We start from the raw sequence: 22064 nt of genomic DNA, 5'->3' as shown, positions 1-22064 counted from the left end.
ATTTTTATTGTAGCTGGGAAGCGCAGGGGGACGGGGGGTTGGCCGGTAGTTCTGCCCCAGCGGCACCCCCCCCCAGCTCTACAGAACCCCCATCTATGTTTTGCTTGATCTATGTAGTGGATCTTTGGAATACTGTAATCTACAACAGACCCGGACTGGCCATCTGACACACCGGCCACTGGCCGACACCACATGTAGCTAAAGGTATCCAGCCAGAGGCCACACTTCATTTAGCGGATGTTGCCCTTAAAGTGCCAGGACCGCCTAGTCATCCCCAGTCAGACCCTGAAGTGTACCTTTAAGTTTTATTTTACTTTATTATTATTTAATCTAAATATTATTAATTAATCCAATTAAGAATTGGTGAAATTAAAATAACCATTTTTATATCGAAACCATAAGTAATGGAGAACGTTCAATTACACATTTTCAAATATCCTTTTCTTATTTTAGAAAAAAAAAGAACTATAAAAAAAAGAATTATATCATTAGTCGTTCTAAAATTATGTTCATTTTTTTGCATTTTTGTAAGTAAATAAAGATATTATTTTTTTCTAAATAATAAAAATAATAAAAAAGATCCTGGGGGTGGGGTGTATGTTTTTTTTTTAGAATTCATTGAAATGTAAGAGAATAAATCAGAAGGAATCCAGTATCCATTCACCTGGCTGGTGAGAGTTTTACACGTCGTTCCGTCGATTGGTTGGGAGTAGCAGGGGATGGGCTCAGGGATTCGTTTCAATGCACTAACTTTTTTTTTTTTTTTGGCTTTAGGGTACATGTTTAGAAGAAAAGAAAAAAAAAAAGATCCCGAGAGGCAGGGAACAACCGAAAGAAGAAGCAGAGAAGAGTGGAAGAGGAAAAAGTCTGCAAGACACTTTACAAAGAATCTTTGCAATCATTTTTCTGTCTCGGTTTTTTGCAGAAAGTAACAAATCTTCCCCTGTCCTGAGACTGCAGAAAAAGGAAAAAAAAAATAAAAGCTCTTTAGAAATACAGAAGGAGCCTCAGGACTGTTTGGATAGGAGCGAGCAGTTCACATTTAGCTGGAATCCAAAAAAAGCAACACAAGGGAAATTGAAACTTTTGGATTATGCGTTTACAGCAAAGGTAATGTTTTGTTTTTTTTAATCATTTTTTCATATTTTTATTTCACGCTGTGAGTAAATCCTCAGGACTTGATGTTCTGCGTAGAAGAAACTTACAATAAGGCTTGGATTTTTAATCGTGTTTAAAAATCCAGAATAGTCACCCCGATAAGACCTCATACATAGTTGCCAAATGACTCCCTTCATTAGCAGAAGACAAACAGGGACATTCTACAACCTTCTCAACCCCGTTCATTCAAACGCTTTCGTCTACTTTCATTCAACTTTTCTTGGTTGATCTGTCTGACATTTCAATGAATGTTTTTATATGATAGGAACATTTACTGTAGGCGACATATGAAGAATAACAATGATCAGGACATTTTATGTCACGTTCTACATCATTTTCACCATTTCTGCTCTGTTCTGAACCGTGAAATACTTTCAATACTTCAAAGGCAGGTTCTGCGTAATGTTTCCGTTGGTTTAGAGACTTTGGGCGATAGGCCAGTGCTTTAATGCCTTATGTTATAAGGAATATTATGTTAGAAACGTAAGGAACTAAACTCTCGTTCAGACCTACCAACTTCACCAACCCTGTAGACTCGCCAATTCCATGACAAAGCTTTGTAATTATTGTAATCTCCAATTTATATCTCCAATGGTGACAATTACTTGTCATTATATATATATATATATAGATATATATATATATATATCTATATATCTATATATATATATATATATTATATAATGTTTTTATTTGGAGATGGATATCATATTAGAAGATCGATGAGTTTTGGGTGTGAGTGCGATAGGGAACCACCTGGCTGTGGAATAAGAGTTTAACGCAGGTTTCGTAATCTGAATCAGATTTCCAATGATTTTTATGCTCTGGTGATTTTATTTACTGTAAAATAATTGTACTTAAAGTGATATTATTCATACCATTATTCCTAACATTAACCTACCTGCATTTGGGGAAAGTTTATTACATCAGACAACTATATGTTTTTGATGTAGCCGTGTTTTAGGACTATTATTTGATCACTAGGATCAAATAATAAGGAAGTAAACCTGTTTTTTTTGTAACGAAATACTATACTTTTGCATTTCCCATTGAGATCTTGTGGCAGGTTTTTTTTTGGGGGGGGGGCTAAAAACCTGCATTTGTGTTAAGCCGAGCATTCCAATTCTTTATGCTCTGGAACAATTTAGAGAATTTGAGAAGTGGGAGAATTAGTAGGTGGGATTATTGGAAAGGTGTGTTCAAAGGACTTTGATGTAGTTCCTCTGCGTTATGGCAGTGAATGGGTTAATATTCCCGTTCGGTCTAGCTGCAGGCTCAATGCCGCTGGAGGAAAGACCTCAGGGGAGGAGGTCAGAGACATGACGTCAGAGACATGACGTCACTTGTAAATGGATTGGTGCATGTAAGTTGTTGAATGATATTCTTCGCCGATGGGCAGCTATGACGTAACATTTTTAGTATTATACTTATTGATTAATATAATGAAAAAGGTATATTAAAGACGCCCATGGCTGGTCCATTAGAAGAGCCCACTAGTTTAAAGAACAAACCAAGGAATATTCCAGTACATGCCCTCAGAAAATGTCAACGAGCTATGTCAAGACCTGAAAGCCATCATTATGTTAATGGAGCGGCTTGGCTGCATTCCCTGCAATTAATTAAAAATAAATATATGCCCGTGGGCTCATCCCTGTTGTTCTCAAAGGGTTAAACAATGATGTTCAGTATAATGTACTGCAGACCACAACAACCTCAGAGAAGCTAAAATGCAAGAGCTTTCTTTGACGTCGACCTTGTCCTTCTGAGATTTGTTTACCGGCACCCAGAACGTCTACCTAGGTGGCATTTGCGCTCGGAGGAGACACGACGCAAGGGTTTGTACGCCATTAATCTGCCACAGTAACAAAGACTGCCCACGCCGGGAAGACGGAGCGGAAAGAAAGCCAGAGGCTGCTGTGTCCATAAATAGAGGGGACGGATTTTTCTTTTTGGCAGCTGCACAATGAATGTTTTCTGAAAGCTGTGCTTTCCCTTTACAATGAACCGAAAAAAAACATCCCTAAGCAAGTTAAAAGGGTCTGGAAAATCCTTCAGTCTGGAACCCAACACGTTATTCAATGAAGCAGAGGATGGGGGGTGGAGGTGGACCTCCAGATGATCTTCAAGAAAATTCACAGAGTGTTCTCATAGCGTTCTCATAGTGCCACACGGGGGAACAATGCGATACCTTTGTATTGCGGATCTTTCGAAATCCCAATTAAAAGGTGGAAGGGCCTTCAGCGGGTTACACGGCGCTAAACCGAAGCACTCGGTTCTTTGATAAAACCTTAACATTTTTTATATTATTTTTAAATTTTACATTTTAAATTCACTTCCTGATTGGCTGCTTATTTTGTATTCACTAACCCATCAAGCTTGCCCTAGGCAACGACTATGGATAAAGGGCAAAATTCCGAACCTATGATACATCTAAGGTGGCTTTGATTTTTGCCACATTTGGAGACCTCATATTTATGATTTTACCAATGTTTTCCTTAAACACTCTGTGTCATGGGGGCATGGATTTAACACAATGCATGTATTTCTTTGTTAATTATCATCACTTTTATTATAACTTTTGTTTGCCTTTAACTTCCTATTCGGAATGGTGGAAATTATTAAAACTCCCATTAAAGGCTTATTCTTTTACACCATTGTTTTGACAACATCCAGGCCACCAGTTCACGAATCTCTGAAAGAATAAAAAAAAAAAAGAAACAAATCTGGACGGCGCTGATCTTCATAGCTGATAATGGAATTAAAACGACAAATGCTGTTTATATCATCCTGCGAATTCTCTAAATATTAGCTGTAGTTTAGTTCTGAAGAAGTACACAGATGCGGCAGATGTTAACGGAGGGGGGGGGGCTAATGACAAAAAAAAGACACATTTTTAATGCCAGATAAAAATGAAGTCTAAACTTTAGAAGCACGGGGGTTAACGCCTACTGAAACCAAGACTGCGAGTGTTGAGCATGCTAACAGAGGAATCAGTGGCAGGGAGAGCATTTGAAGGCTATACGCCTTTATGCCCCAGGGCCCACATTACTGAGCGGGACACACCTATGTATGTAAAGATAATGGTGCTGAGCAAACAGATGTTCTGTCTGTACCTGATATTGTTGTATGGAGATGACTATTCGCTTTGAGCTATGCATTATAATCAGAAAGTGATTCAGTATGGAAAAATCTGCGGACGGTATAAGGGTGACTTGTAGTGTTCTTGACAGTAGATGTGACATGAAGCTACGTAGATAACGATGAAGGTTGGGAAACGTTTCATAAAATCTTAGTGAATGTAAATTTTTTTGTCAAATTGGCCGTCTTATCTTGAGAAACAATCTTGCAACATTTACGGAATGCTAGAGTCGTTCGATCATAGTTTAATAATATTTTAGATTAATTCTCACCTGCAGATGTATTCAGGTATAAGAGGATCTTTTTTTTAAATCTTATCTTTTGTCTAAAGGTTTGAATTTATGTGATTTATTGTGATGAATCTGTTGAATGAGTGCAGCCGGGATGAGTCCGTACTCCCAGTAGTGTGATTGTTATAACATGCGTCTGTGCTGTTTTAAACATTTCCTGAAGTCCCTCTGTAATGTTGCGCTGTCATCCCCCGGCTTGTAAGGAAAATTCCTTTGTTTCGCGTCCAGATGCTGTAGGATTTCATCATTCCCGGATTCCTCCTTTCCTTGTGGAAACCATAACTGGCGTGTATTTCACAGACACGAGTAGGGGGGGGGGATTCCTCTACAGATACAGCATTTTTAAAGCTCTATCTCCATAAATATGAAGTCTACATTATGCTTTTATATAACTAACGTGGTGCAGGTAAGAACTTGACATCACAGAAGTTAGATGGGACTGCCAAACGCCTTTATATTTGCATGGTGGCGTAGACATACCACGTCCCAAAAAGTGGGTAGCAACGGATGAGTCCGAGAGAGAGGAATCCAGGTGTGTGCAGGTATGTGGAGTTGGAAAAGGAGATCATATACTGGAATAAGATGGTGGTACCAGGGAAAAGATTGGGTGTAGCACATCAGCACCACCATCTTTTGGACTACAACTACCATCATCCATTGCTATGTTATAGTTGAGTATGGATGATAACAGTTGGGTTATATGGTGAAGTTCTAGAGATTCTCTGGATCCCTGGAATTAGCCTGATGAAAGGAATAACACAAAGTCTTGAAGACATCTGAGCTTCTTAAGCGTCGTTATATGCCAACGCTCAACAAGGCACAGACAATGCGTGTGGGTCAATGATTATTATCTAAATACAATTTTGTTATATTATATTTATTCATCCAATGAGGATGAATGAAGCCTACACATTAACTCATTTCCTGATTGACGTCCAGTAAAAGCATTTTGGGTTTTTTTGTGATTGCTCGTAAAATGTTTGCGGTTAGTTACTCGAGGTAACCTGTAACAATACCCAAGACAGAGAGCGATAAATCGTTCATGACGTTATTATAAAAAGAAACTGAAACAGTAAGGGTGAGCCTGACATTCCACGGATGTGAGCTCATGGAGGCTAACTCATCGCGTTCCTCAGGTCATGGACGGCAAAACCAGAATGATTTATTTAGATCTCCAAAGGAAGATTCATTGGTGATTTCTCACCTTTAACCAAGAATATATCAACTGATTAACATGCTTGAGGTCAAGGCGCTTAAGCCATCAGAGTCCCACCATTACTGTCATGTTTGGAGCAATCACTGTCAATCACTGAAGGAAGACAAAAATGGTCCAATTATTATGGAAATGTATCAAAAATACTTGTCTTTGCTTTAGCTGCCCCACGACGGGGCTCTTATTGGAATAATGAGGCTGCAAGTACATCCTAGCCAGCATCTCCTTGACTGGGAATACAGCTAACCACTCTCATTGAGGACACACTCCTTCCTCCTCACCCAATGCATACAATGTCGCGTCATTCTAATATCCTGAACGGCATAATGAGTACGGCGTTCTAAAGAGAATCCTGTTCTATAATACCAATAGTTGATACGTCTCATTTCCAGCTTTATCTACTGAAATTTATCCTAAAACAGGTGATCTGTACATAACTGGGCCTTTCTATAGAGTGCACTAACACTTAATGCACCATCGGTGGAGAAGGTGGCCCTCTCAACGTGTTCCAAAAACACCCAAACTTACACTGTCGTTAAAATGTAACCCCATATAATTTTGGGGCGCCTGGAATTAGAAAGTATGGGCTGTACCTCTTAAATATAGTTTCTCTATCTCCCTGCCTCTATCATTAACACATTCCAAAAGCTACACACTAAGTCTCCTTTTATTCCAGTCTTGTCTGTAAAAAGCATGCATGTAAAATATATATTATGTGCTTAGAATGCGAACAATACGCTCTAATCCCGGAGCATTGTTATAAGGTGTGCGTGTCCTCAGGGCAACACGAATTATAATCACAATTATAACTGAATAGCAGGCAGCGGCCTGTCAGAATTCTGATGTCACAGCATCACAATTAAGGAAAATTATTTAAAAAATGATTGTTTTTTGGGGGGTGAGGTAGCGCATTTTAACTTTCACAGATATATATGTGTACAGCGTTAACGTAACTTGGCAGTAGGTTTCGACAGGCGATATTGCATTTATTTTTCCTAATTTTTTAGGGAATATTTTTATTTATTAATATTTTTCCTCGCGTTTCGCACTTCCTGGTACATTCTACATCTCCGCCGGAAGTGCTCTAAAATAGCGCCCCCTAGCATGCCTAAAAGAAATGTCAAATATTATTTCTGTTCCGCTAGGGTAAATATTTATTATTTTATTAATCTCAGTAGTTTTGACTTTAATTAAATACACGTTTTCTTTAGAGGTTTCCTGGAATCTTCACCGAAACGTGGCACTTAAAGTGTATAGGCATGTGTTTCCTTTAAATCTGGTTCTAGATGTTTCAGATTTAGAACATATGGGAGCCATACAGTGAAAATGTATATGGTATGTATAAAGGCTAAAACGTCTAACATTATGGCTCTAAAAGAATCTAAGAAATGTGGTATACAAATACCCATCCTGGATATCAACATCGGGCTGACCCAGTAACATCATTTACATTTCTCAGATCTTGTTAAATTCCGAAAATGAGTACTAATGAATTACTAATTTTTTTACCAAAATTTTTCTTTTTAATGTATTCTATAAAAATCTAGTAATTTCCATTGCCAGAAATAGATGTTTAAACAAAGATCTCTGTATTAAAAACTGTCAACCTGGCTCGTCCGCTACCATTCTTTCTATGAAAAAGGATGTTGCCATAAATCATATTTTTCCAAGGAATTTATGTGCTCGGTGGTATAGTATCCATAAACTGATATTTTCTGCTTGACTGCATTAGTTATAAAAAAAAAATTAAATGCAGTTTCCAAAATTAAAATAATAATACTATTGCAAATAATGAAATGAATAATGTTTTTTATTAATACAATGTTGCTATTTTGTGAAACGGTAGTAGAACCCACTGATGTAGTCACAAATCACTATTTTGTGGTTACTGGTAATTTTCAGCAAAACACAATGGGGGGAAAATGGTTCAGTTTAGGGTCAGATCTGCGTTTTGATGAAAAATATCAATGTTTTTATGATTGACCTGAACAGTGCTTTATTATAAGTGCTCATAAGCAACGTGCATAATATTTGCCAATACTCCCTATTTAGCTGGACAACCTGCATTTATGTTTCTATGGCTAATAATAATAATAATAATAATAATAATAATAATAGCACTGTTGTGCTTATGGGCATTAGATTAGCCTTCGTCTTCTTTTTTTTCTGTCCCTAATGACATTAAAGTATTTGAATAGAATGGAGGATCCGTCCATCCATTGAACTCAGCTGTTTGCATTTTTCTTTTAGGTTTCGAAGATGAGGGGGTTCGCTGCCCTGTTTGTGACGTTGAATTATTTGGTTTTATTTCATGAAAGCTCGGCCCAGCAACAAGGTGAGTGCACTCACAATCTCAGAAAGTAAAGACAGACAGGTACATTCACTAAGCTGAGGATGGCATCAGTGACAGACTGCCATGTAAGTGTCTGTGCACTCTCATGTGTCTGGCAAAGATTTAAATATCCCTTGGGATGACTTCCATTCACGACCACAGGGACAATAAAACTCAATTCCACAAACACCCACCAAACACAGCCTTCTAATTCCACCTTTGGTTACATTGAAATCTAGAACGAGATGCGTCCAGGTAGCGATGAAATATATTAGCATATCATTGCCGTCTTCCTTCAGTTGGCTTCGTTAGCAGTCAGTCTACCAAATATCCACTGGGTAGGACTGGCCATTAGGACCTGATCTGCTCAATGAATAGACATTTGGCTAACTTGCGCCTCTCATTTCTAAACTATTTTCTTACATCATCTCCCCACTTCTTCTTCAACTCAACAATATGTGATCTATAGTTACAGTATATAGAGAGCTGGCTTGCAGTTATGTTTCTATAAAGATACAGAATTGCAATTATGTTTGATACAATTAAATATATACATTGTATAACCCCATATATAATCTAAAATAATACAGCAGTCTGTTTAAATGGTATATTTGTTGTGCTACAATTGTTATCAGCTTTGGGGTAAAATTCTAATGAAATCCCCCATTTAAATCTGTGAGGCTTTTAGATTTAATCATGCATAATGTAGAGTTAAAGCAGTGAAAGAAAATGCTTTGTTTCAACCCACCTTGCACCCATCTTTAGTAACTAAACTATTAAGTAATAATATGGCTTCAGTCCATTAGATGTTTGCCAAAAGGTTGAGAAACGTACTTTTTTTTAGACTGAACAGCTGATCATGCGTAACAAAGATTTGGTTTTATTCTCTTTCGCAGCAAGGTGTGAAAATATCTATGATTCGGATATTGTTTTCATCGTCGATGGATCCTCTAGCATTGGGAGGTCCAATTTCCGTATGGTCAAGTCCTTTATGGAAGGGCTGGTCCTCCCTTTTGTAAATGTGGTTGGTGAGGAGGGTGTGCGCTTTGGAGTCGTCCAATACAGTGATGACCCCAGGTAAGTGCCTCAATTAGTTACCCCGCTCTTGCAGGATTTGCCTCTCTTTGGGACATGGACTATCCTATCATGGAGTCAACCAGAAGCAAATTCACTTGTCTTCGCGTTGCAGTGAACGTGCCACTTTTCCATTATTTTAACCAAAAGTATGGCTATTTTCTTTATTCTCATCCTCTCTGTGGCCAGTTAAAATGGTTTAAAATGGTTTAAACCATTAATTCCTCCAAAACCCATGAAATCATGGTGGAAGTGGCCAGAATGCCTCGAACATCTTGTTAGCAGTTCTAGTAGTTTAAGGCTTGGACACAGTCCGCATGACTTCTTTGTCCTAGAATTCTATATATGATTTGTATCCACAGGCGCCCCTAAGCACAAAGCCTACATCCCCTTCCTAGTTTTTACTAGGTTTCCACTCATTAAGGGCATATGGTGGTTGGTACTAACATGGCCTCTTCTTATTTTGCAGAACAGAATTTGTATTTTCTAAGCACCGGAATGGGACAGAAGTAATTCAGGCCATCAGAAATTTAAGCTACAAAGGAGGGAACACTCGGACCGGCACCGGTCTAAGATACGTGACCGATAATTTTTTTGGACCTACCATTATACGCCCTGATGTCCCCAAGGTACCCCATACTCCATATATATTTTGCGCCAAACAGGAGCTCTGCTGTATGACTCTTTATGGTTCCAACAGTGTTGTTACTTTTTTTTAGGTAGCTATTTTGATTACAGATGGGAAATCGCAAGATGAAGTCGACCAAGCTTCTCAAAGACTTAAAGCTCAAGGAGTCAAACTATTTGCCGTGGGTAAGTGAATAACGCGCTTCAAGATAAGAGTAAAATGGGGCCATAGTGAGAATAATGGGAACCACCAATTCTTACAAGAATAAAAGAAGATATATCACGGGGAGATACCATGTGACTCGAAGGATTAAACAGTCTAAGAGCCTCGTTGCCATATTCCTTGTAAAATATTTTCATGTTTGTGATCCTTCAGGTATAAAGAATGCAGATAGTAGAGAGCTGACTCGCGTGGCATCCACACCAACAGAAGACTACTTCTTCTACGTCAATGACTTTAAAATCCTTGGAACTCTTCTTTCTCTGGTCTCTCGAAAAATTTGTGTCAGCACCGGTGGGGTCTACGTAGATGATTCTGGTACGTTTCTCCTAGATAGTAATTCCTGTTTTTACCCACCCTCCTCCTGGCCAATAAGAGTTCACTGTTGTTTTTCACCGCTGTCTGACATGTTTTACTTTAGAAATTTAAATTTTCATGCTTAAGGGTTTATTTTATCTCTTTAACTTCTTCTGTCTGTTAGGGATGATTCGTAAAGAAATAATTGTACGTATAAATATAACATAAAAGCATTAAAATAAAATTGTATTGTGGCTTCCTCAACTTAAAATAGCAAAAAAAAAGTTTTTTATTGTTTTTATTTTCTTATTTACTGTGTAGCGTTGACTACATTTACCAGCTCAGATCTTACAGAAATTATTTTTGAACGTAATGTTTAATGTTCAGGAGATATTTCACATGCTATAGGATTTGTTGCATGAGACCGCTTCCCTCTGGCGCCCCCTACTGACAGTCTTCCCAACTGAAATACATCGTATGGAACATAGAATGAATAATTTGATAAACTGGAAAAAACACACTCACAATTCACTGGGGTTATCTATAAAAAGTAATTCTTGTGCAAAGCCTGAAAAGGGGGTTTGTCATCATAAAAATCAATCAACAGCAGCATTCCATTAGGTTACATTATTATTATTATTATTATTATTATTATTATGTACTTTTATTTATTTTATGTTTGGTGTAGTTACTTACACAGGACCTTCCAACCTGATCATCACTGATCAGACATCAGAATCTATGAGAATACGGTGGACGGCAGCAACTGGTCCGGTTACCGGTTATAGCGTTCTGTATGTTCCTCTAACGGGATTGGGACAACCAATCCAATCAGAACAGAGAGAGGTACGGGTGTGTTTTTTATGAATTGAATGGAATTCTCTCTCCACCTAATGTATCGGTTTGTCTTAGTCTGTCAATCCTCTTCTTGTCAGACCCCTTGAATTTATGTATTGTATTAAGCGCTGCGCTATATAAATAAAAGATAATAATAATAATAAATTCTATGTCAATATTATTACTGTGTCGGATGGCAATAAACAGGTAACAAAGGTGAACAAAGAAAGAACTCTTTTGTTCATTACGAATATCTCTTAATTGTAGGGGAATATTTCCCTAATTCAGAAAGAAATATTTGAAGTCTGAATGTGACAAAATTACGGTGGACAAGGGTATATACACTCCTCCACCATTTCACCGGTGACAACCAAACTATTATACAGAGACACATCCCAGCCCAAAAAATGGTCAGAGATCTAAGGATCTTGGGTTTTGTTTCTGGGGCATGATACATCGGGGATAATAATGACACAAGCCGTTCTCTGTGAGTTGGTGTTGTGAATAAATGGTTTCGTTATATGTTTACAGATCACCCTAACTGCTGGTCAGACTGAGGGATTATTACAGGGTCTGAGAGCCTCGACGGAGTACTCCGTCACTGTCACAGCTCTGTATCCAAACAGCATTGGGGAATCGGTGTCCGGCAGGGAGAGAACCTGTAAGTTGATCACAAGTTCCATATAAGAATTCTAGGGCAATTTTAAAGATTCTCACCAATAAATAATAATAAATATTGCTTGGAGATGGTGAGGGGATGATTTTATGTTCTGTTTGTTTCTTACTCCATGCAGACGGTTACTCTACTGTAGTCAAAGACAAAACTAGACTCACTCCAGTTTTAATACATTAGCTTGTAGAGCTCCCCAGACATAACAAAAAAAAACAACTGCCAGACGAAAACCCGCTGCTGACCGCTCTTGCGACTAATAATATTAATCTATTCAATATCTTTTAAATTGCTTACTTCTTAGTGAGTTCAGTTGGTATATCCAACTTTCGTGTGTCCGAGGCCGGCCCTACGTTTTTGAGACTGGTATGGTCCACCACTGGAACAGAATCACCGCGGGGCTACAGGCTCACATATTCAACTAGAGGTGAGTCTCCCGGCGAGCTGCACGGTACGAAGTATGGAACATGCTGTCAAAAGTTACAGTTCTCAAGGTCATACGGACTTTACACACTGCTTGAATGAACCGGTTTGCTCACAAAACTTGCCAAAAGACATATACGGAACATCACTATTTGGACGAAACCCAACATTTGTTTGATTTTTAACTCTTTACAAAGCGTATTTATAAATTGTGTAAGATGATTTGAGTATGTGGAAATAGAACAACTAATTTGGTGAGCATGAAAATGTATTCTATTTTGAAATTGCAGGTTTCGGGTTATATAAATAATAGGGTGGATCCAAACTCAGTTGTGGACATACCTGTGCATGTCGGCTTTGGATTCTGGCTTCTATCCCAGCCCATGTATCCTACCCCCTCTGCCACACCTTATTGTGGCAATGTTCCACCAGCAGTAAAAAATGTCTTCCCTTGAAGGCTCCTGTAAAGGAAAGAACCGAGACACCATCATTAAAAAAAAAAGATGGAATTTGGAACTTAAGAGTAACTTTATTTGAGGATCACCCAACCTCTAGAGTGTTGCAACTCCAAGTTATGTTAATGAGAAGTCAAACTTTGTCTTGGGAAGCACAAGGTTCCAGTGTCACAGAATGTTACGGAACCCATCACAGGCTGGCATTGTTAACGAGTCAATGATATTTCAGTATTAACACTTATAGTGCAGAAAGAGGGCCACCAGGGGCACATAGTGCATAATCTTTTATCTGATGTTGGTGTCTTCTTGTTTTTATTTCTTGATGCAAAGGTGACGGGAGGACAGGAGAGAAGATATTGAGTGGGAACGCAGTATCAGAAACACTGAGCGACCTGAGTCCGAACACTGAATATATCCTAGTTCTTTACCCTCAGTACCAGCGCCAGACTGGAACCCCTGTTACGATTACAGGGCGAACCCGTAAGTATTATCATTTCTGGCTGATGTCAGCTACGAGTATCCTAAAGCATTTGAAGGTTAAAGGTGAAATAATAGCGAGCTACAATTTTTACCAGCGACAGTTACAGCTCTGAATTTGAGGAATAGATCGGAATCTGTTGAAGTTATTTAAATTATTTAAGTTCTAGATACGAACAGCAGGTATTTATTTGAAAAAAGTGGAAAGCAGTGAAAAAACATAGGCGGTGGTGTAACTTTGTTGACATAGCGGGTGATATTTATTTTTGGTTTAGTATAATGTTTTTTTTCTTGCCAGAGCTTATGCAGGCCATTTCTGAGCTGATCCTGCAGGACGTCACATCACAGAGCATGACAGCTACGTGGCGAGGTGTTAGTGGGGCCACCGGCTATCGTATCTCCTGGGTATCCCAGTCAGGTAATTTGGTTGCAGAATGTCAAACATAGGGGCTTTGAGGTCTTCTATACAAAATGTTTAGACATTGAACTGATGATCTGTTACATAGACTGCTTTTTCTCTTTCAACATAGAACATTTAAATCCCACGTCTAACACCAATTGATAAGGAGTAACACTTAACTGAAATAGAAAATCAGAGTTAAAAATCAGAGTTAAAACACCAAACTGACACAGAAGAGAGTCGTATAACTCCCATTGTGTAGTCTACCTCATCATATATTACTCTTAAGACTTGTTTGAAACAACAAGGTCAAATAACCACACATAAAGGTTACTATATAACTGGTATTTTATTTGTAGGCTAGTATTAATTGAGCCTGCAGCTAATGCTAATTATATTCTGATAATCACATTACTCCCATTTCTTATATGTTTTAATATAGTTAAGATTCAGTCCTTTCTCTGATGCTTCGGCCGCTTTGTTGGTGATCCTACCAAGTTATCTTTCTTAATTTATATCACAACCAAACATTGAGGGAGAGAGCCTTTTCTGGGGCCAACCATTGTGTGTCCGCCTCACAGTGCCGTGTCAGGTAGTTACCCAGGTTGGATTTTGGAATCCATTCAAAGAGAGAATTAATATTTAGCTATTACTTCGATTCCTGGTGAACATGAAGGAGCAACAAAGGTGTAGTGTTTATGTGATCACTTGTGTTATTGGAAGCTTGGGTGCTTTTAATACTTATTGGAGCGTTATACAGTAACATTTCTAGAATGTCAGGTCAGGCGCATTCTGAAGAGGATATAAAGTCATACATTAACTGTAAACGTTTTCGGGCTCTGTAATGGGTACCCTTCAAGGTGCTTCTGAGGGACCTCTTGGGTCTAGAGAGCACACCAAAGTGGTCATATAGGCTCCAATGGTTAGTGATATTATCTTGGGTTTTTTTTGTAGGTGACGACGCAAAGGACTATGATGTTGGTGCCGATGTAAACTCTTACTTTATTCAAAACCTCCTGCCAAGCACCGAATACACCGTGTCTGTCAGCCCACTGTACGGAGCCACGGAAGGATCTGCTGCTTCGAAGCGGGCGAAGACAGGTATTACCCCAATGAATGGCCCATCGGCTTCCGAAATCTGAAACAGTAGCTCTGATTATTAATGAAGCTCTAGATGGTCTACGAAGAGCTTTGAATAACCACATTAAAGGAACAAAAGCACATTTTCTAAGGATTAGTTTCCCTTTTTTACCTAGGTGCTGAAGATTGCCATACATAGGTCTCCAAAAAATGGAAATCTAGAAATACATTTACCAGCAAACAAAGTAGTGGAAACAAATTTTTATTTAATTATGATAAACTTTATCTTAAAATGTGACAGAAGTTAAAGCTGATATAATCAATATACTTGCAGACTCTCAGTAAAATATATAACATCTTGCAGAAAAATTGGATTATTTTAATGAGGTTTAATGTATTTTATTTTTAATTTGACACCTGGCTTTCTATTTCACTAGAATCGGGAATAGTTCAGGTACTGAGAACCTTTGCAGACAGTCCAACATCAATCCAAGTGACCTGGAACCTGATTCCAGATGCCACGGGTTATAGGCTGGAATGGAGACGAGCCAGAGGTAAAGATACTTTGTATTGTGCAAGAAAAAAAGAGTGGAACGTTACATTCAGTGCGTGGTGGTTGTTCTAACTGTACACTCGGTCTGTAGGTGGTCCGAAAGCTCCTCAAACTGTAAACTTACCCACCGGTACCAACAGGTACAAAATCAGAGGCTTACGACCAGGAACTGAGTATCGCATCACGCTTTTCACCTTATACAATGGCAGAGAGGTGGCCACACCGGCCACCACATCTGAAACAGGTAAAGACAGTACCAAAGCCAGAAGAGATGTGTGCTTTTTGTTTTGAAATAATGGTAGTATGGTTTTAGACTTATTTGATTAGATAGAATTTTTACTTTACTGAGAGGGTGGTAGATAAGGGGGGCAGCCTCCCAGCGAAAGTGGTAGAGGCTAATACAGTGAGGGAATTTAACCATGCATGACATGGGCATATGGCTCCTGAATCTAAGATATGGCAAAGACTTGATTACAATTTTAGATAGACCAAATAGTGTTGTGAATTTTAATTTCATTCCATAAAACCATAGTTCTAGGCTCCCTTTTTCTTTTCTCTTACAGACGCCTCGGTTGGCACAATCACCAATCTGCGGGTTGTGGAGGCTTCCGGAACCAGAGTTCGTTTGGCTTGGACACAAGCACCAGGTGCCACAGAATACAGGATTGTGATCCGGAGCGCTGATGGTAAGACTTTCCCTTGGTACAACAGGAGAGACTAGCGTTTAATCTGAGTTTAAACCACAATCTGATTTTACAGGATCTTTTGAGAGGACAAGACGGGTGTCAGGAAGCCAAGACACATTTGAGATCGATGGTCTTCAAGAAGACATTACCTACATTGTCAGCATATCAGCTTTAGCTGGCAGACTCGAAGGCTCAGCTGTCCCCATCACAGTCCGGATCGGTAAGGTCTCATATTCCCAAATAAATGATTGTTGCACATTGAACGTGCAAACATCTTGAGTAGGAAAAGCTTTTGTAGTCAGTATTGCAGTCGATGGGGTTAAAGGCTGTGTCGTTATCGCCAGGTAAATGATTACGTTCTGTTTTTAGAACCAGTGGCCATTGGTCCCGTCACCAACCTGCGTGTATTGGATATACGGAGAGGACGTATTCGTCTGTCTTGGAATGGAGCTCCAGGAGTCACCGAGTACAGAATCATCAGCAGGAACACAGAAGGTTTGCACAAGACCTTAAGATTTAGGATAAACATCACTGCACCCATTGCATGCATTGAGAAAGGACACCCAAGACCGAAGAGGGCCCATGGGCTCCACTCTTGGTTTAGAAAGTCAAAGAAGCTCTTACATATTTGTGAATCTTAACAAAGAGATCTTATTGATGAGAAAACTATATTTTTTTTCCCAAACAGACAATACAGAGGATGTCAGGGTGATTCCCGGGGATCAGACGCTCTTCGAGCTGGTCAATATCCAAGAAGGTGTCACGTATGTAGTAAGGGTGATTCCTGTGGTCGGTGCAAGAGAAGGAATTCCAGGGATTATCAACGTTAAGACCGGTAAGTAAAGAGAAAGAAAATCTACTAGGTCAAGACATTCTTCCAACCCTCTGGCTGTCTTAGCTGGGCTCGTATGTGTGAAGTATGTTTCAGTCATTCTCTAATTTAATTAATTCTGTTTTTAGAGACTACAGTGGTGCCGGTAGTTGCAAATCTTCGAGTGGTGGAGTCAGGAATAAATAGTGTGCGGATCACGTGGACTGGGGTGGCCAGAGCAACAGGGTACAAGGTCACTTGGAGGCAGAGTGATGGTAATGATTAGCGCAAGACAATACAGCTTAAACTTTTTGTTGTTGACATCAGGGACATTTACCTTTTTTCACACCTAAGCTGTGTGGCATCTACCACCAGTCCTAAGAACCACCCATATTTATGCCATTTACTGTAGCTCTGCAGATTATAACGTTCCTACAGGATGATCTCTTGCTTCTCTGATTTAATGTGGTTACATTGTATCTGTACAGAGATTAAAGATACAATGTATAATAATTTCCCCATCAGATCTCCAGCCCAAGCCTTTACCTTTAACTTACTTTTACATTCTTGAGAGGGTGGAACAGCCTCCTAGAAGAAGTCACTGTTTTGTTGTATGATATCCAAACATGTCAATTAGATCTCATCACCTGTATCTTCTACAACAATATAACTCTCTACGTGATAATGAACTATAAATCCCAGGATCCTTCAAAAGTTCATTAAACAGTATTTTTTTTTTTTAATCTATAACATGTCCAATGTCATTTTTAATCTGTGTTTCAGGCCGTCAGTTTAGCCAAACGCTTCCACCCGACGCTACGTCCTTTGACATAAAAGGTTTGCAGGGAAATTCAGTTTATGTCATTGGTGTTTCTGCTCTGATCGGAGCGGCAGAAAGCAACGCTGTGACTGTAACGGCACGGACAGGTAATATATATATATCTATATACTGCTGCTTTTACTGACCCGCCGAAAAGAGGGATAAACGCAAAAGGTGACCCAGGTCACTACATAAGACCACTGCCAACCCGAGGCTATGCCTGGGTCATCGATGATTAAAACTAAAAAAACACACCGAATATGGATCACAAAATTGTAACAGAACACAGACATTCTAATTAGTCTTATTCTTGAGAAACAAAAATATGGTTAAGGGGAGCACCTTGATCAGAATCACATGCCACAGACAGCCAGAAACCTGTGATGTTTCCTATTCTGCTTACCGTCTTATAACTCCAAATGTTGACGCAGATGATGACTCCGTGGATTCTGTCACCAACCTGAGGGCTGTGGATGTCGGAGAAAACGCAGTCAGGATAGCATGGGATGCTGTTCCAAGGGCCACTAGCTATAGGATCACCTGGAGACGTAGCGATGGTTGGTCTATCTATCTGTCTATCTACCTATTAATAAAAGATACCGTAATGGGGACGTCATGACCTGTTAGATAATTATTCCTCCTCTTTAATGTATTATACTCTCATAAAAGAAGTTGGTCTTATAGTTGAACGATAATACAGTTTGGAAAATAAGATAAATCTAACCAACTAACAAAAGTAAATAGAATCCCAAGGTCCTCAGAAGCCTCGGGCTATGGATTCGACCTTCTACAGCATAGGTTCCAGCTTTGAGTATCGATAAATATAGTTGCCGTTTGAATCCTGATGGACTGATGTTTAACTAATACGAGTTACATGAAATGTACCCTGTCTGAAATGATCATTCCCAGGGTTCTGCGACAGAATCCATCCTTGGTGTACTCGGTGAATGGTCCTTTATTGTGACTTTAAGGTATCTGCTGATCTTTCCCATTATAATTTTTTTCCTTTTACAGGTGTTGAGGTCTCGCGCTTGGTGACGAGGGACATCACTTCGGTCGATATTTCAGACCTGGTGACCGGAACGAACTACGTCATCCAAGTCACTGCCCTCGTAGACAACAGAGAGAGTACCCCATCATCTGTCACTGTCCGAACAGGTGAGCTACGACGGAAGATACAGTTACGCAGTCAACTTAATTCAAATTAAAGGGACTCTGTTACTTTAACTGGAATTATGGTTGTAAAGGAGTTTCAAAAATGATGTATAGAACTGCATTTGAAGGCTCCGTCCTCCATTACCATATCAAGATGTGGCAATGTATGCAAATACCCTACTTCATTAAGATTTGTATAAGGATCCATATGCTGATACAGTTACGTCCAAGGTTACAGCTAGGTGCCACCTCTGCCTGCACTCCATGCCACGTACTCTCTAGAAAAGCATAATATTACTGTTGGTCAGCGTACGTTCTCCATCTGCATCCTCATTCACTGTTTTCCACCCTCTTTTGCAGCTCAAGAAGTCGGACGGGTAACAAGTCTCCAGGTTGTGGAGGGCAGAAATAATGTCATCCGAGTAACATGGGTTGGAGTGCAAGGGGCCACATCCTACAGGATTTCCTGGAGCCCAGTGGATGGTAAACCCTAAAACGATAGAACGTATTCTTGTAGTTCACGTGTTTTGTGCAAGAAATGTGTCCGGCGCTCCATAGACAACGACCTCAATGAGACAGAACTCCGATAACCAAAGTCGCATAGTTGTAGGGGTTGCTATTCATGTATCTTTTCCCTTTTTTTTTAAGGAGGTCCAGAGCAGACCCGGGAGGTCCCGGGAAACACCAATTCCTTTGAACTCGTGAACCTGGAATCAGGATTACGGTACACGGTAAAAGTCACGGCTCTGATAGGAAATCGCCAGGGAGAACCCGTCAGCACCAGCGTCAAAACACGTAGGTCCTCAAGAACGCTTCTGCCTCCTGGGAACATAACTATAGAATCATCTTTGATCTCAGTCGTAACATTGATGTTTGACGGTTTTGCGTTAAGGGTTAATCTAACTTCTTACCTAAACATTTGCGTTTTAGAATTAAGATTGCATGCCGAATATACGTTTTCTGATCATTAATATTGTAAGTGAATGTCACTCTTTTTCCTCTCACTTTTAACGGCGGGATCAGCGGATGAACCGACTATCTCTGCTGTAAGCAACCTGCGCGTGACGGATATATCGGAACAGCGCATACGGCTCAGCTGGAGTTCTGCGGCTGGGGCCAGCGGATACCGCATTTACTGGAGACGGGCCGACGGTAAGCAGGTTTTTGAAGGCAAAGCAAATTTTGTCCATAAAAATAACATGAAATGAATCAGAAATCAAGCGCAGACGGGGTTAATGTTGTAAATGACTTTTGTAGCTGGAAACGGCTGATTTTTAATGGAATCTCTTCATAGGCGTACAGAGGCCCTTTATCACTCCCATCACTCCTGTGTTCCAATGGCCCTTTATCACTCCCATCACTCCTGTGTTCCAAGGGCCCTTTATCACTCCCATCACTCCTGTGTTCCAATGGCCCTTTAGCACTCCCATCACTCCTGTGTTCCAATGGCCCTTTATCACTCCCATCACTCCTGTGCTCCAATGGCCCTTTATCACTCCCATCACTCCTGTGTTCCAATGGCCCTTTATCACTCCCATCACTCCTGTGTTCCAATGGCCCTCTATCACTCCCATCACTCCTGTGTTCCAATGGCCCTTTATCACTCCCATCACTCCTGTGTTCCAATGGCCCTTTATCACTCCCATCACTCCTGTGCTCCAATGGCCCTTTATCACTCCCATCACTCCTGTGTTCCAATGGCCCTTTATCACTCCCATCACTCCTGTGTTCCAATGGCGCGTTGTGTTCGCTGATCCAAGTTTAAGTTTAAAAGCCTAATTGATCGTCAGAAAACCCTTTTGCAATTATGTTACAGCCAGAAATTTCCTTGTTTTCCATGAAAACAGCGGTGACCCCAAACTTTTGAACTTAGCATATATATATATATTAATGAAAACCTCTCTCAGTCGCTGGATGACTCCTATGCATCTGCACAAATATGCATAGCGCCATCGCTCCAGGACATTCTTAAAGCTCCCTCAAAACTCCCTGTCTATGTGATAACAGAAATACATTTATGGGAGTTTTTTAGGGTTTTTACGGCGATGTTCACGTTGTTTATGGAGCTAGAGTTGGAATTCTTGCTCCTGGAGGATGGAGATATGGGGATGGTTATTTCGGTCATGCAGAGGGCAGACGGAGCCAGGCAGCTCCTTAACCCTGTATACCAAAGATATATTGGGCAGCGACACTTAAAATGAACCGATTAAAGAAAAATTCACCCTAAAGGCTGGGTTGCTTTCTGATGTCACTCTGGTTTTATGATGAATGGCAAGAAGAATATATCAGAGTAGCCCAGAGCAAAATTGCCTCCCTGGCCCCTTACCAACCTTCACCTGCTCATGGGCTGTATACGGCTCCATAGGTGATGTCATATAGGAATTTACATTTAAAGGGAAATATATTGTCGCTGAATAACTTTAAAGCAGATCTATCACGTTCAAAAACATGGCGTTTGACAATTCCATAAACCCATCAGTTTAAAGAACATTTATCTGTATCAGAACCTCGTGTTATGTGTGTATGATGGGAGCATGACATCATATGTCATTAACAGTATTCATTTATAGACTCCTTTTTAAGGCACATTGAGAGTTTCAAGCCAACCTCTTAATAAGAAGTGAAGATGTTTTAAGAATGTTCTTTTTTGGGTCGTGTACCAGGTAACCTTAATCTTAATGATAATCCTTTGTCTTTTCTTAGATTCAGGAGCCATATGCCTATCCCGTGCATGTTTAAATTCCCTCGCTGTATTAGCCTCATTGAGAGGGAAGGCTGTTCCATGTATCTACTACCCTCTCACCCCACGGAAGTCTTAATCTGTCCCTGTTTTTGTAGGTGGCCCGGAAACCGTTCGTCTGGCTAGTGGAGATGCGAGATATTTTGATATCGATGACCTGCAGGCCGGCGGGCGTTACGAATTCCGTGTGGCGGCCTTGTTCGGAAACCGTGAAAGTGACATCACCACAATCATTGCTAACACAGGTAATGCAGTAAGGGCTTAGAGTGATATTTAATCCAGATTAAAGATTAAGGGAGCCAAGTCTGCTTTAAAAAAAAAAGATTTACCAGTAAATTTCCTTTCCTTATACGGTTGACATTTTTATATTAAAAAAAAGAAGAAAAGAAGAAAAAGGAAACCGGTTTTAAAGAGATCTGGTAACACGGATCATTTTTAAGCAACTAAAGGATACTAATAGGGATCATAACCACAAGGCTGACAATCTGTGCCATGGGCCACATAACTCAGCATGTAGTATGAGACCCTATGTTGAGAATTAACTGTGGGACGGTAACCTCTAATTTGAAGCTTTGTCTGGGGCCACGTGGACTTTTAATCTTGCTTTT

At 39.8% G+C, this 22064-nt stretch overlaps 1 protein-coding gene across 1 annotated transcript in view; it reads left to right on the top strand.

Moving 5' to 3' along the window:
• The window catches only part of LOC149276781 (uncharacterized), a 70642-nt gene that overhangs the window by 7315 nt on the left and 41263 nt on the right, over positions 1-22064 (top strand). The window contains exons 2-25 of the mRNA XM_089503312.1: positions 926-1110; positions 8050-8134; positions 9028-9208; positions 9675-9834; positions 9925-10018; positions 10209-10370; positions 11038-11195; positions 11718-11847; positions 12161-12283; positions 13065-13214; positions 13510-13629; positions 14566-14712; positions 15129-15263; positions 15348-15497; positions 15808-15930; positions 16004-16150; positions 16300-16425; positions 16619-16765; positions 16891-17016; positions 17525-17668; positions 19077-19199; positions 19365-19511; positions 19740-19868; positions 21555-21701. Coding sequence (XP_089359438.1) covers positions 926-1110; positions 8050-8134; positions 9028-9208; positions 9675-9834; positions 9925-10018; positions 10209-10370; positions 11038-11195; positions 11718-11847; positions 12161-12283; positions 13065-13214; positions 13510-13629; positions 14566-14712; positions 15129-15263; positions 15348-15497; positions 15808-15930; positions 16004-16150; positions 16300-16425; positions 16619-16765; positions 16891-17016; positions 17525-17668; positions 19077-19199; positions 19365-19511; positions 19740-19868; positions 21555-21701 — 3339 coding nt within the window. The remainder of the gene's footprint in view (positions 1-925; positions 1111-8049; positions 8135-9027; positions 9209-9674; positions 9835-9924; positions 10019-10208; positions 10371-11037; positions 11196-11717; positions 11848-12160; positions 12284-13064; positions 13215-13509; positions 13630-14565; positions 14713-15128; positions 15264-15347; positions 15498-15807; positions 15931-16003; positions 16151-16299; positions 16426-16618; positions 16766-16890; positions 17017-17524; positions 17669-19076; positions 19200-19364; positions 19512-19739; positions 19869-21554; positions 21702-22064) is intronic.

This window comes from Sceloporus occidentalis, unplaced genomic scaffold, assembly GCF_023333645.1.
Source record: "Sceloporus occidentalis isolate IW3139 unplaced genomic scaffold, rSceOcc1.0.p SCAF_225, whole genome shotgun sequence".
In the NCBI taxonomy this organism is placed as follows: Eukaryota; Metazoa; Chordata; class Lepidosauria; order Squamata; family Phrynosomatidae; genus Sceloporus; species Sceloporus occidentalis.
The sequence above is the reverse complement of the archived record's forward strand: the minus strand, read 5'-3'. Positions and strand labels throughout refer to the sequence as shown.